We start from the raw sequence: 14562 nt of genomic DNA on the forward strand, positions 1-14562 counted from the left end.
CCAAAATGCACTATTCAATTATTTTGGATATTGCTTACATATTCTTGTCTTTTGTCTTGGCAGCTTTCAATTATACTAGCAAAATTCCTTATCTTTCACTGACAATCTAAAACATATCCATCAATTCTTTAAATAAATCTTTGCATTTAGTGGGAATAAGGATTGATAGCTTTGATTATAAGTTTTCATTTTAAGGTTTTCCTACTGACAAAAGCCGACTAACCTCGTGTTTGTTTCTCAAAGTCATTCCACAATCTTGTAATCTCTTCATCATTTTTCTGTTAATGAATATGAAAAGAGATCTTAATTTAAAAACTCATGGGGGCTTTGATAAAGGGTCTATGCATATTGATAACCTTGCTGTGGGTTGACCTTAAAGGTTATGAATTGACTTATGAATTGACTTCTTGTGGGGGTTTCCAGCATTTTCTCCTTTTAATTCAGATATCCAGAATTTTCAATATTCTCATTTTAATCAATGAATTATATGAGTATAAATATCTCAAAAAGCAATAATTTGGAGAAACTATTTCATATAGCATACCTTCGCTTGATCTGTCTGCATCCAATAACTTGTGGTACAACATACTGGAATATTATTAAAATAGAAAACCTATCAACCCCTGTCGCTTACTGAAGAAATGGTATTTAGCACAGAAGAAGTAAAAGTATGGGAGAAAGCACCCCTCTCACTCCCCACAAATCAAACAGAGTAGCAGTAATGTTTTGGGCAGATTTTTGGTCCTTTGTGGCCAATTGTCCAAATTTTCCAATACTTTCCTAACTGTGCTTCTAAAACTAATAGCCCTGAATCTCAACAACTGAAAGAAATTAATCCAGTCCATTTTTAAACCTGGTGTAGTTCCTATTCTGGTAATGCATTCCAAATTTCTACCAACTTCATAATGAATCAAATACTTTCAGCAATAATCAAATATTTCCTTTTTTTTGTCTTTTGACACACTTAACCTTAAACTGGATTCCTAGTTCTCAAATACTCTGCTCAGCAAAATAACTATCAAAATTTAATTTCTCAAAACTTAGCAAAATTTTAAACTTAGACACCTTGAACAACATTTTGTCAAAATAATTTGGAAAAATCGAAAATGCAGTGACCCCAAATTTGTCCTCTATGGAACACCAATGACAAATAAATTCCTTTCTAATTCTTCCCCACACACCAATCCAGCCTAACGTTCTGCCACCTATCCTTTGGCAGAAACCTTTTTTACCCCACCATTTCAAGGGCAATTAGAGATGGGCTTCAAATAGAAATCATAGAAACCCTACAGTACAGAAAGAGGCCATTCGGCCCATCGAGTCTGCACCGACCACAATCCCACCCAGGCCCTACCCCCATATCCCTACATATTTTACCCGCTAATCCCTCTAATCTACGCATCCCAGGACACTAAGGGGCAATTTTTTAACATGGCCAATCAACCTAACCCGCACATCTTTGGACTGTTAACCTTGCCAGCAATGCTCACATCCCAAAAACAAAAACAATTTACGCTGTGTAAGGTCATATCAATTTTTTCTCTGAAATTGATGTAGATAATATAGAGTACTTTAGCCCTATTTTAAAGATAAGCACCTTCTGTTAACCTGACTTCACCTTTGCCCTTCGTAAACGTACCAGTTTCAAGGTTTTCACCATGTTTTGATTGGAAAGCTCTTGTTCCTTCAGTTGCACCTTCAGGCTTCTGATATCATTTTGTATATCATTCTCCTGGTCACGATGCTCTTTTTGGTCCAGTTTCATGGCTACTGTATTCTCTGCCTTCAATTCAGCAAGGTTATTCTGGTGTTCATACAATAAGTGTTTGACTTTCTGCTTGTAGACCTGTGGAAAGAAGAAAATACAAACTATCATAAGGGAACTAAAATAAATCCAGAATTTTTTTAAAAATCCTAATTAGTAGAAATATTTTCTTCCTCATGAACCCCTCAATCAGTAATATATTTTTCTCTCAACTCTGATGAACTTCCTGGGTTATTAGTAAGTAGTTCTGAAAGTGCCCAACATCCATCTTGGGTTTGGAATGTATGGAACAAAATACAAGATAAAGGAAATATTGTCAATTCTAATAAACTATTTGCTTTTAGTCTATTAAATCTGTTGGTTAGCTCAGTTGGCTGGATGGCTGGTTAGGTGAGGCAGAACAACGCCAACAGCGTGGATTCAATTCCTGTACTGGCTGAGGTTATTCGTGAAGGCCCCACTTTCTCAACTTTGCTCTTCGCCTGAGCTGTGATGATCCAAGGGTTAAATCACCACCAGTCTCTCCCTGAAAGGGGAGAACAGCCTATGGTCATCTGGAACTATGGTGATTTTTACCTTTTTTGTTAAATCTGTCTCTGAAAAATCACCCATGCATTATAAACGACTCATGTTAAAAACTTGTACCTTGTTATGAAAATGTTCCAGGAAACAAAAGGTTGCCACTGCCTAACTAGCAAGTTACTTATTCTCAAGTATGCAAATTGTATGTGTGATATGTGGAAAGATATTCCTGAATATTGATTTATTTAATATTGTAAAAAGATTTGTAACAATCGAAGTAAAACATACCAATGCAAACAGCAGTAAGACTATAGTGTCTTACATTTTTACATATACTGGAAGTACAATTTATCCAATTGTGTTTCAATTAAAGGAATTTCAGTAAGGGTGACTGGATCAAGGAAACACTCTGGGTTGAGTTAAAGAGCAGCAATGGATGCAAGATTCTGCAATGAGCTGTTTACAGATCTTATAATAGTGATTAGTGGGGCAGCAGTCAGTGTATAGATAGGAAGATCATGAAACCTTGTAGCAAAAAAAAGATTTTATGAATTTATTTTGGACTGAGATAATTTCCATGTTAAGTGCGAGGCAGAACATCTCAAGTAAGCAATGAATTTCTAGAGTGTATTTGGGACAGTTTGCTTTAATAATCTTAGAACAGGGGAAGTAGACCATGCTGGATTTCATGAAGAGTAATGAAACCGTAAATAGTTAACAACATGGTGAGAAAAGAGCATCCTGCACATAGTGGCCATGATGATTGAATTTGATGTTTGGTTCAAGGAGAGGGAAGAGTCACAAACCAAGGTTTTCAGTTTAAGTACAAAAAACCTCAAACAAAGAAGAAATCAATTAGCCACATTAAACTGGGCTGAATTATCTTTAGGTTTATCCATTAACAAACTGTGGGAAATATTCAAATAAGTATTTTTAGAATGATACAAGATCAGCACATAACTTTAAGACAAAGGTCTACTTTTGTAGTTAATGAAGTAATAGATAGGTGTAAGCTAAGACACTTATATAAATGCTTGAAAAACTGGGTATCAAGCGGGCTGCTACTTTTTATAGCTTTCCCAAAGGGATACAAAGAAAGTAATGAGGTTTAAAAGGTGAAGTTGAAAAAAAATTGCAAAGGACATGAATGTCTTTTTAAACTGTATTGAGAGAAAAAGAGTGGTGAATGGGAATATGAATCTATTCGAAACGGAGGCGAGACTATTACAGATAATAAGGAAATAGCAGACTCGTTAAATGGGTACATAGCATTTTCACAGTGGAGGAAGAGGACAGTGCAGGGGTACCAAAATATTAAGTCAAGGGGAGGTGTTGGATACAAGTAAACAAAATGGTAATAGAGAAAATAATAAGGCTAAACATATGCAAATTTCCAGGAGAGGTTGGTTTGCATCCCATTATATTAAAAGCAATAGGTGAAGAAGTTACAGATGTATCAGCCATCATTTTGTAATGGTTTTGAGATTCAGAAAACGCACCTTTGGACTAGAAAATTGCAAATGCCACGCCATTAGAAGGAAGGGAGGGAAGGAGATGCCTGGTAATAATAGACATGTCCATTCAAAATCAATTGTGCAAAGTTACTTGAATCTATCATTAGAGACAGAGCAAGTGAGCACTTAGATCGATGGACTTGTCTAAGAAAGGCAAGATGGATCTGTGGTGGATAGATCATGTTTGATTCATCTAATTTGAAACTTTGTGACATGGCTTAAAAATAGATGTCTGGCAAGATGTGGCAAATGTTGATCACCATGGATCAGCTTTTCACCATTCAGATTAATGCCTTGCAAGAAAGAAGAGAGAGTTGTATCTCCAAATTTGCAGACAGCACTAAGTTAGAAGGCACAATAAGACGTGTAGACAGAACATGACATTGCAAAGCGACATAGGCCAGATTAGTGAGTGGAGTTCAAAGTGTGAAAGTGAGAGATTATCCATTTTCAATCTGAATAAGTCAAATTGGAACAGTTTTTCAATAGAGAAAGAATAGAAACAGTGGAGGAGCAAAAGATATTTAAATGCCCATCAACACAACTCACATAACACATGTGCATGGTTACAAAAAGTAATTAAAATTATTAATTTAACATAAGCCTTTATCTTAAGAAAGTTGGAATCCTGGTTCCAGTATTAGGCACCGACCATCATAAAAGATATAATGAGTGGGATTCTCTGACAGTTCGCTGGCGGTGGGATTCTCTGGTCCCACTGGCAGTGCACCCCTGCCTGTGGGTTTCCCAGCATCATAGAGTGACTTCAATGGGAAATCCCATTGACAGTGGCGGAGCTAGAGAATCCGTCTGCCAGCAAAGGGCACGCTGCCTCCTGCTGCCTATAAACACATGGCTGGGAGGCCAGAGAATCCTGCCCATTGACTTTTTGGAAGAGGTGCATTGCAGATTCACTAGAATTATAGCATGGTTTAAACAGGGTGCATACAATTAGCTTGTATTTCCTTGAATTTAAATGGCTGAACATTGATTAAATTGTGATGTTTAACATTACAAATGACAAATCAACACCAGTGCCCCACAAGGCTGTGTTCTCAGCCCCCTACTATACTCCTTATACACCTATGACTGTGTGGCCAAATTCTCCTACAATTCGATTTTCAAGTTTGCTGACGACACCACCGTAGTGGGTCGGATCTCAAACAATGACGAGACAGAGCACAGGAATGAGATAGAGAATCTGGTGAACTGGTGCGGCAACAATAATCTCTCCCTCAATGTCAACAAAACGAAGGAGATTGTCATCAACTTCAGGAAGCATAAAGGAGAACATGCCCCTATATACATCAATGGGGACAAAGTAGAAAGGGTCAAGAGCTTCAAGTTTTTAGGTGTCCAGATCACCAACAACCTGTCCTGGTCCCCCCATGCTGACACTATAGTTAAGAAAGCCCACCAACGCCTCTACTTCCTCAGAAGACTAAGGAAATTTGGCATGTCAGCAACTTTTACAGATGCACCATAGAAAGCAATCTTTCTGGTTGTATCACAGCTTGGTATGGCTCCTGCTCTGCCCAAGAACGCAAGGAACTACAAAAGGTCATGAATGTAGCCCAATCCATCACGCAAACCAGCCTCTCATCCATTGACTCTGTCTACACTTCCCGCTGCCTTGGCAAAGCAGCCCGCATAATTAAGGGCCCCACGCACTCCAGACATTCTCCCTTCCACCTTCTTCCGTCGGGAAAAAGATACAAAAGTCTGAGGTCACGTACCAACCGACTCAAGAACAGTTTCTTCCCTGCTGCTGTCAGACTTTTGAATGGAATTACCTTGCATTAAGTTGATCTTTCTCTACACCCTAGCTATGACTGTAACACTACATTCCACACCTTCTCGTTTCCTTCTCTATGAACAGTATGTTTTGTCTGTATAGTGCGCAAGAAACAATATTTTTCACTGTATGTTAATACATGTGACAATAATAAATTAAATCCAAAAAAAATCAAAAGGAACTGGTTGCAGAATTCGGAACAAGAGGTGTACAAAATTATGAGGAGCTTAGATGGGGTGGACAGGAAAGACTGGTTTCCCCTCGCTGAGTGGTCAATTACCAGGGCGTGTGGATTTAAGGTAATTGGTAGAAGAATTAGAGGGGACATGAGGAAAAATATTTTTACCTAGAAGCTGATGGCGTCTGGAATTCACTGCCTAAGTTGTGTGGTTGAGGCTGAAATGTTCAACTTATTTCAAAGGTACCAGGATCTGCATCTAAAGTGTTGTAACCTGCAAGGCTATGGACCAGATGCTGGAAAGTGGGATTGAAATGAGCTGCTAGTTTCTTTCCTCTCTTTTTGGCCAGCGCAGACATGGTGAGCTGAATGGTTTCTTTCTGCACCAGAATCTTTCTATGGTTCTAAAAGGGCCGAATTATAAAATTAGAGCTAGGCCAAGTAGATGTGAAATCAGGAAACTTTTGTTTTACTGTTTTACATAATCTGTGGTGGAAATCTAGATCTTGCTACTACCAAAGGTCTTTCATCAATTGAAATTTTCATGACTAAAGATTGAGATTGAGCAAGGAGATTACGACGAACCTTTATAAAGCACTGGTTCAGCTTCAATTGAGGTCCAATTTCAGCCACTGCACTTCAGGGAGGATGTGAAGGTTTTAGAGTGGGTGCAAAGATTAACATGAATAATTTCAGTTACGAGGGGCTTAAGTAACATGGACAGATGGAGAAGCTGGGACTGCTTGCCTTAGAGAAGTTGAAAGAGGTTTGATATTCATGTTCAAACTCATGAGAGGTTTGGACAAGTAGACAAGGAGAAACTTCCCAATGACAGGAGAAAATCAGAGGACAGCGAACCAACGGTGATATGGAAAAAAACTTTTTTACGCAGTGAGTAGTTAGGATCTGGAATGTACTACCTAAGAGGGTGGTGGAGACAGAGACAATCCAAAGGACATTGAATAAGCAATGGAAGAGAAAAACATTGCAGGGCTATGGGGGAAGCGCGGGGAGTGGGATAAGTTGAACTGCTCTTGCAAAGAGCCAGCACAGATGGTATTGATCAAATAGCCTCTTTCTGTGTTATAACCATAATATGATAGTTTTATTTTTGCTGGGTAAAGATGCCAAAGGTTCTGGAACAACAGCAGGAAATGTAGACTTAACAATGATCTAACTGAATAGCAGAACAGGTTTAAGAGGCTGAATAGCCTATCCGTAATGATATTGCTGAAATAGGCTCGTTACCTTAATTTCCACCTGGTGTCGTTCCTCTGCATCCTCCATCTCTCGGTCTTTATTTCTTAATTCTGACTTCCTCTCCTCCAGCTGCCGCTTTGTAATTTCCCAGAAAGTGTGGATTTTGTCACGCTCAAGCTGAAAGTAGTTCCGTTCTTCTCGTTCCCTGTCAAGCTCTTCACGCAGCCGGACAATGTGTTCTTCCAACTGTGTACAAAAGAATAATTTGTTTATTTCAGCTGAAACCCATGAACCACTCTACATAGAATCATACAGCACAGAAAGCTACTTAACCCAGTGTTGTAAACAAGCTATCCCATTAATGTTCTTTTCTCATGGACCTGCAGTTTTTTCCTTAAGAATTTATCCAATTCCTTTTTGAAAGTTGCTATTGAATTTGCTTCCACCAACCCTTCAGGCAGATCATAGCTCATTATCATGTAAAAATATTTCTCATCTCCCCTCTGGCTCTTTTGCAAATTACCTTAAAATAAATTTAAAGTTTCGATCCCTGAATGAGTTCAAACTACCAACCTTTCACAATGCACTGACTAAATGTACCACAGGTATAGCTCATACATATTCTTCATTTTCACAGAGCAGAAGAATTTTACCTGTTCCTTGGACATGGCATCTGTGGAAATGCCATCGATTACAGTTGGTGTTTTTGCTTTCTTGCCTCCTTTCCCTTTCTTCTTTTTGGGCGGCTGTTTAATGGAAAACATTTGTTAGCGTCATATTCTTTTTGCTATTCACAATTAAAGCGAATGACAACAGTCACATTTACTCTAAGGTCAAGAATATACTGTTTCCTGAGATCACCACTGTCACTATTTAGATTGAACAGTTTTGCTTCTTTTCATACTTTTGGCAACAGGTCGGTTAATGAAATATTGCTGCCAATAATTTTACAAAAAAGTGGGTATATATTTTTTTAACTGCAAATGGAGACTCAAATTGCCTTACACAATCAAGTTCATAACTTTCAGGATGCATCTGGAACTTCCCATTTGCAAGCTGACCCTGATTTTTAATCAATCTGTGGTACAGTGAAGCATACAATCGGCTCAATTTTGCCTGTGTCCCTCCCTCTACCTGAAGACTATGATACAGGAAAAAGGGGCAGTTGAGTTATAGTAACAAGATCAAGAACATTTAAAAAATCTCATTAAGACTTTAAAAGGCCGCAATCAGGTCTGCCATAACTTTACCAAATGGCAGAGCAGGCTCAAGGGGTTGAATGACCTACTACTCCTCCTAATTTGTATGTTCGTATGTAGACATGAAAATGACATTAGATAAAAAGGTGGCTTTAAGATATTGGGGGTGATCTTACCTTCTCATCCTGCCAGTCGATAGGCGGGGTGAACTGGTAAGATTGCGCATGAGGCAAAATTTTGAGGAGGGGGTCATGGGATGAGGGGGTGGATGGGGTCATGTGATGAGGGGGGTAGATGGGGTCATGGGATGAGGGGGTGGATGGGGTCATGGGATGAGGGGGTGGATGGGGTCATGGGATGAGGGGGTGGATGGGGTCATGGGATGAGGGGTGGATGGGGTCATGGGATGAGGGGGTGGATGGGGTCAGGGGATGAGGGGGTGGATGGGGTCATGGGATGAGGGGTGGATGGGGTCATGGGATGAGGGGGTGGATGGGGTCATGGGATGAGGGGTGGATGGGGTCAGGGGATGAGGAGGGGTGGATGGGGTCAATGGGATGAGGAGGGGTCAGGGGGTGGATGGGGGGGTGGATGGGGTCAGGGGATGAGGGGGGGTGGATGGGGTCAGGGGATGAGGGGGGGTGGATGGGGTCAGGGGATGAGGGGGGGTGGATGGGGTCAGGGGATGAGGGGGGGTGGATGGGGTCAGGGGTGAGGGGGGTGGATAGGGTCAGGGGGTGAGGGGGGGGTGGATAGGGTCAGGGGGTGAGGGGGGGGTGGATAGGGTCAGGGGGTGAGGGGGGGGTGGATGGGGTCAGGGGGTGAGGGGGGGTGGATGGGGTCAGGGGGTGAGGGGGGGTGGATGGGGTCAGGGGGTGAGGGGGGGTGGATGGGGTCAGGGGGTGAGGGGGGGTGGATGGGGTCAGGGGGTGAGGGGGGGTGGATGGGGTCAGGGGGTGAGGGGGGGGTGGATGGGGTCAGGGGATGAGGGGGGGGTGGATGGGGTCAGGGGATGAGGTGGGGGTGGATGGGGTCAGGGGATGAGGTGGGGGTGGATGGGGGTCAGGGGATGAGGTGGGGGTGGATGGGGTCAGGGGATGAGGGGGAGGGGATGAGGGGGGGTGGATGAGGGGGGGAGGATGAGGGGGGGTGGATGAGGGGGGGTGGATGAGGGGGGGTGGATAGGGGGTGGAGGGGTCAGGGGGAGAGGGGGGGTGGATGGGGGGGTGGAGGGGTCAGGGGGAGAGGGGGGGTGGAGGGGTCAGGGGGAGAGGGGGGGTGGATGGGGGGGTGGAGGGGTCAGGGGATGAGGGGGGAGTGGATGGGGTCAGGGGATGAGGGGGGGTGGATGGGGTCAGGGGATGAAGGGGGGGTGGATGGGGTCAGGGGATGAAGGGGGGGTGGATGGGATCAGGGGATGAGGGGGGTGGATGGGGTCAGGGGATGAGGGGGTGGATGGGGTCAGGGGATGAAGGGGGTGGATGGGGTCAGGGGATGAAGGGGGTGGATGGGGTCAGGGGATGAAGGGGGTGGATGGGGTCAGGGGATGAGGGGGGGTGGATGGGGTCAGGGGATGAGGGGGGGTGGATGGGGTCAGGGGATGAGGGGGGGTGGATGGGGTCAGGGGATGAGGGGGGGTGGATGGGGTCAGGGGATGAGGGGGGGTGGATGGGGTCAGGGGGTGAGGGGGGGTGGATGGGATCAGGGGATGAGGGGGTGGGATGGGGTCAGGGGATGAAGGGGGTGGATGGGGTCAGGGGATGAGGGGGGTGGATGGGGTCAGGGGATGAAGGGGGTGGATGGGGTCAGGGGATGAGGGGGGTGGATGGGGTCAGGGGATGAAGGGGGTGGATGGGGTCAGGGGATGAGGGGGGGTGGATGGGGTCAGGGGATGAGGGGGGGTGGATGGGGTCAGGGGATGAGGGGGGGTGGATGGGGTCAGGGGGTGAGGGGGGGTGGATGGGGTCAGGGGGTGAGGGGGGGTGGATGGGGTCAGGGGGTGAGGGGGGGTGGATGGGGTCAGGGGATGAGGGGGGGGTGGATGGGGTCAGGGGATGAGGGGGGGGTGGATGGGGTCAGGGGATGAGGGGGGGGTGGATGGGGTCAGGGGATGAGGGGGGGTGGATGGGGTCAGGGGATGAGGTGGGGGTGGATGGGGTAAGGGGATGAGGTGGGGGTGGATGGGGTCAGGGAATGAGGTGGGGGTGGATGGGGTCAGGGGATGAGGGGGAGGGGATGAGGGGGAGGGGGAGGGGGAGGTGATGAGGGGGGGGTGGATGAGGGGGGTGGATGAGGGGGGGTGGATGGGGGGGTGGATGAGGGGGGGGTGGATGAGGGGTGGATGAGGGGTGGGTGGATGAGGGGGGGGTGGATGAGGGGGGGTGGATGGGGGGGTGGAGGGGTCAGGGGGAGAGGGGGGTGGAGGGGTCAGGGGATGAGGGGGGAGTGGATGGGGTCAGGGGATGAGGGGGGTGGATGGGGTCAGGGGATGAAGGGGGGTGGATGGGATCAGGGGATGAGGGGGGTGGATGGGGTCAGGGGATGAAGGGGGTGGATGGGGTCAGGGGATGAAGGGGGTGGATGGGGTCAGGGGGTGGATGGGGTCAGGGGGTGGATGGGGTCAGGGGATGAAGGGGGTGGATGGGGTCAGGGGATGAGGGGGGTGGATGGGGTCAGGGGATGAGGGGCGTGGATGGGGTCAGGGGATGAGGGGGGTGGATGGGGTCAGGGGATGAGGGGGGTGGATGGGGATGAGGGGGATGGATGGGGATGAGGGGGGATGGATGGGGATGAGGGGGGGTGGATGGGGATGAGGGGGGGTGGATGGGGATGAGGGGGGGTGGATGGGGATGAGGGGGGGTGGATGGGGATGAGGGGGGGGTGGATGGGGATGAGGGGGGGTGGATGGGGATGAGGGGGGGGTGGATGGGGATGAGGGGGGGTGGATGGGGATGAGGGGGGGTGGATGGGGATGAGGGGGGGTGGATGGGGATGAGGGGGGGTGGATGGGGATGAGGGGGGGTGGATGGGGATGAGGGGGGGTGGATGGGGATGAGGGGGGGTGGATGGGGATGAGGGGGGGGTTGGATGGGGATGAGGGGGGGTGGATGGGGATGAGGGGGGGTGGATGGGGATGAGGGGGGGTGGATGGGGATGGGGGGGGTGGATGGGGATGAGGGGGGGGTGGATGGGGATGAGGGGGGGGTGGATGGGGATGAGGGGGGGGTGGATGGGGTTGAGGGGGGGGTGGATGGGGATGAGGGGGGGGGGGTGGATGGGGATGAGGGGGGGGGTGGATGGGGATGAGGGGGGGGTGGATGGGGATGAGGGGGGGGGTGGATGGGGATGAGGGGGGGGGTGGATGGGGATGAGGGGGGGGTGGATGGGGATGAGGGGGGGGGTGGATGGGGATGAGGGGGGGGTGGATGGGGATGAGGGGGGAGTGGATGGGGATGAGGGGGGGGTGGATGGGGTCAGGGGATGAGGGGGGGTGGATGGGATGAGGGGGGGGTGGATGGGGATGAGGGGGGGTGGATGGGATGAGGGGGGGGGTGGATGGGGTCAGGGGATGAGGGGGGGGTGGATGGGGTCAGGGAATGAGGGGGCGGGTGGATGGGGTCAGGGAATGAGGGGGGTGGATGGGGATGAGGGGGGGTGGATGGGGATGAGGGGGGGTGGATGGGGATGAGGGGGGGTGGATGGGGATGAGGGGGGGTGGATGGGGATGAGGGGGGGTGGATGGGGATGAGGGGGGGTGGATGGGGATGAGGGGGGGTGGATGGGGATGAGGGGGGGTGGATGGGGATGAGGGGGGGTGGATGGGGATGAGGGGGGGTGGATGGGGATGAGGGGGGGTGGAGGGAGAGTGGGGATGGAGGGGGGGTGGATGGGGATGAGGGGGGGTGGATGGGGATGAGGGGGGGTGGATGGGGATGAGGGGGGGTGGATGGGGATGAGGGGGGTGGATGGGGATGAGGGGGGTGGATGGGGATGAGGGGGGGTGGATGGGGATGAGGGGGGGTGGATGGGGATGAGGGGGGGTGGATGGGGATGGGGGGGGTGGATGGGGATGAGGGGGGGGTGGATGGGGATGAGGGGGGGGTGGATGGGGATGAGGGGGGGGTGGATGGGGTTGAGGGGGGGGTGGATGGGGATGAGGGGGGGGTGGATGGGGATGAGGGGGGGGGTGGATGGGGATGAGGGGGGGGTGGATGGGGATGAGGGGGGAGTGGATGGGGATGAGGGGGGGGGTGGATGGGGATGAGGGGGGGGGTGGATGGGGATGAGGGGAGGGTGGATGGGGATGAGGGGGGAGTGGATGGGGATGAGGGGGGGGTGGATGGGGTCAGGGGATGAGGGGGGGGTGGATGGGATGAGGGGGGGGTGGATGGGATGAGGGGGGGGTGGATGGGATGAGGGGGGGGGTGGATGGGGTCAGGGGATGAGGGGGGGGTGGATGGGGTCAGGGAATGAGGGGGCGGGTGGATGGGGTCAGGGAATGAGGGGGCGGGTGGATGGGGTCAGGGGATGAGGGGGCGGGTGGATGGGGTCAGGGGATGAGGGGGCGGGTGGATGGGGTCAGGGGATGAGGGGGGTGGATGGGGTCGGGGGATGGGGGAGGGTGGATGGGGTCAGGGGATGAGGGGGGTGGATGGGGTCAGGGGGTGAGGGGGGGTGGATGGGGTCAGGGGGTGAGGGGGGGTGGATGGGGTCAGGGGATGAGCGGGGGGGTGGATGGGGATGAGTGGGGGTGGATGGGGATGAGCGGGGGGGTGGATGGGGTCAGGGGATGAGGGGGTGGATGGGGTCAGGGGATGAGGGGGGTGGATGGGGTCAGGGGATGAGGGGGGTGGATGGGGTCAGGGGATGAGCGGGGGTGGATGGGGATGAGGGGGGGTGGATGGGGTCAGGGGATGAAGGGGGGGTGGATGGGGTCAGGGGATGAGGGGGCGGGTGGATGGGGTCAGGGGATGAGGGGGGTGGATGGGGTCAGGGGATGAGGGGGCGGGTGGATGGGGTCAGTGGATGAGGGGGTGGGGGTGAGGATGGGGTGAGGGGGATGAAGGGGATATGAAGCTGTGGCTGAGGCCGGGGCCGCTCCCTGAACACTCAGCCATTGTGTTTGAAGCGGCTCCGCGCCGACACTCACCATGTTGGCGGCTCCGGGCGGGAAGTCCAGAAGCTTCTATTTACCCGCAGCACCATGGAAACCCCGCTCGAGGCAGCGCCGGCCTGTGGGCGGGGCCCGCGGCCTTTGTCCAGGGGCTCGCGGCGGCCCCGGCAACTCAGACAAAGCATCGCGAGAGTGGCGCGCGCCATTCCCTCAGCAACGGGTAAACAAACTCCCTGGCAACCGCCAAGCTGCTGCCCGGAGCTGTTCACAATGTTTGAGAGTTGTCAAAGGAAGAAACATCCACACTGACAAAAAAAGTGGAAAGTTAATCCCATGTGGCTCTCTTATCCTTAATTTGGATGAAAACACCTCACTGCCTCTTGCACTATAGGCAAAAGTTTATTTATTATTCACAAATAGGCTTACATTAACACTGTAATGAAGTTACTGTGAAAATCCTCTCGTTGCCACACTCCGGCGCCTGTTTGGGTACGCGGAGGAAGAATTTAGCATGGCCAATCCACCTAACTAGCACGTCTTTCAGACAGTGGAAGGAAACCGGAGCACCCAGAGGAAACCCACGCAGACTCGGGGAGAATGTGCAGACTCCACACAGACAGTGATCCAAGTCGGGAATCAAACTCGGGTCCCTAGTGCTGTGAGGCAGCAGTGCTAACCACTGGACCACCCATAAGTAGTGTATCTGGGGCTAAATGGTCTGAGAAGATGGAAAAATAGAGTCCCAAAGCCTCGTGTCCAAAAGGCACCACAACCATCTTTAACTTACACCATGGTGATTTACACCAGGTGGAGTGATGTCATGCTAGTGGCCCTCGGTCCCCACAGCCCTGAATGTTTTCACCATAGAAGTCTTTCATTCTGCTAGAAGGGGCTGCACCTTATTATGGTCTGCAGTTTACACCTGTATTAAGCAAGTGACATATCCCCTCTTCGCAAACACCAAAAATTGCATCAGCTTATCACAAGAAGACAATGATTAGAAACAAGAGTAGGCCATTCAGCCCCTCAAGCTTGTTCCACTATTTGTTGAGATCATAACCTACCTTTTTGTGGCCTCAACTCTACTCGCCTGCCTACTCCTATAGCCTTTGACTCCCTTGTCAATCAAGAATCTATCTGATTCAGCTTTTAAAATATTTAATGACCCTGCCTCCACTGCTCTCTGGGGAGGAGAATTCCACAGACAAACAAACCTTTCTATTTCTTTCTACCTCATCTATTTATCTAGTTTACCCTTAAATATATCTACTCTACT

The 14562-nt window shown here is 49.8% G+C and overlaps 1 protein-coding gene across 2 annotated transcripts in view; it reads right to left on the bottom strand.

Annotated features, from left to right (window-relative positions):
- Nucleotides 1-13469, bottom strand: part of drc4 (dynein regulatory complex subunit 4) — a 31360-nt gene extending 17891 nt beyond the window's left edge. Inside the window, exons 1-5 of one of the 2 annotated variants that reach the window (XM_078210699.1) lie at nucleotides 13323-13469; nucleotides 7628-7720; nucleotides 7023-7220; nucleotides 1640-1846; nucleotides 224-278 (exon numbers count right to left, since the gene is read on the bottom strand). In XM_078210699.1, the coding sequence (XP_078066825.1) occupies nucleotides 224-278; nucleotides 1640-1846; nucleotides 7023-7220; nucleotides 7628-7720; nucleotides 13323-13325 (556 nt within the window). In that variant the 5' untranslated portion in view covers nucleotides 13326-13469. The remainder of the gene's footprint in view (nucleotides 1-223; nucleotides 279-1639; nucleotides 1847-7022; nucleotides 7221-7627; nucleotides 7721-13322) is intronic. The other variant, XM_078210700.1, reaches the window with a different exon arrangement.
- Nucleotides 13470-14562: the final 1093 nt, after the last annotated feature.

Source organism: Mustelus asterias, chromosome 4 (genome assembly GCF_964213995.1).
Source record: "Mustelus asterias chromosome 4, sMusAst1.hap1.1, whole genome shotgun sequence".
Taxonomy (NCBI): Eukaryota; Metazoa; Chordata; class Chondrichthyes; order Carcharhiniformes; family Triakidae; genus Mustelus; species Mustelus asterias.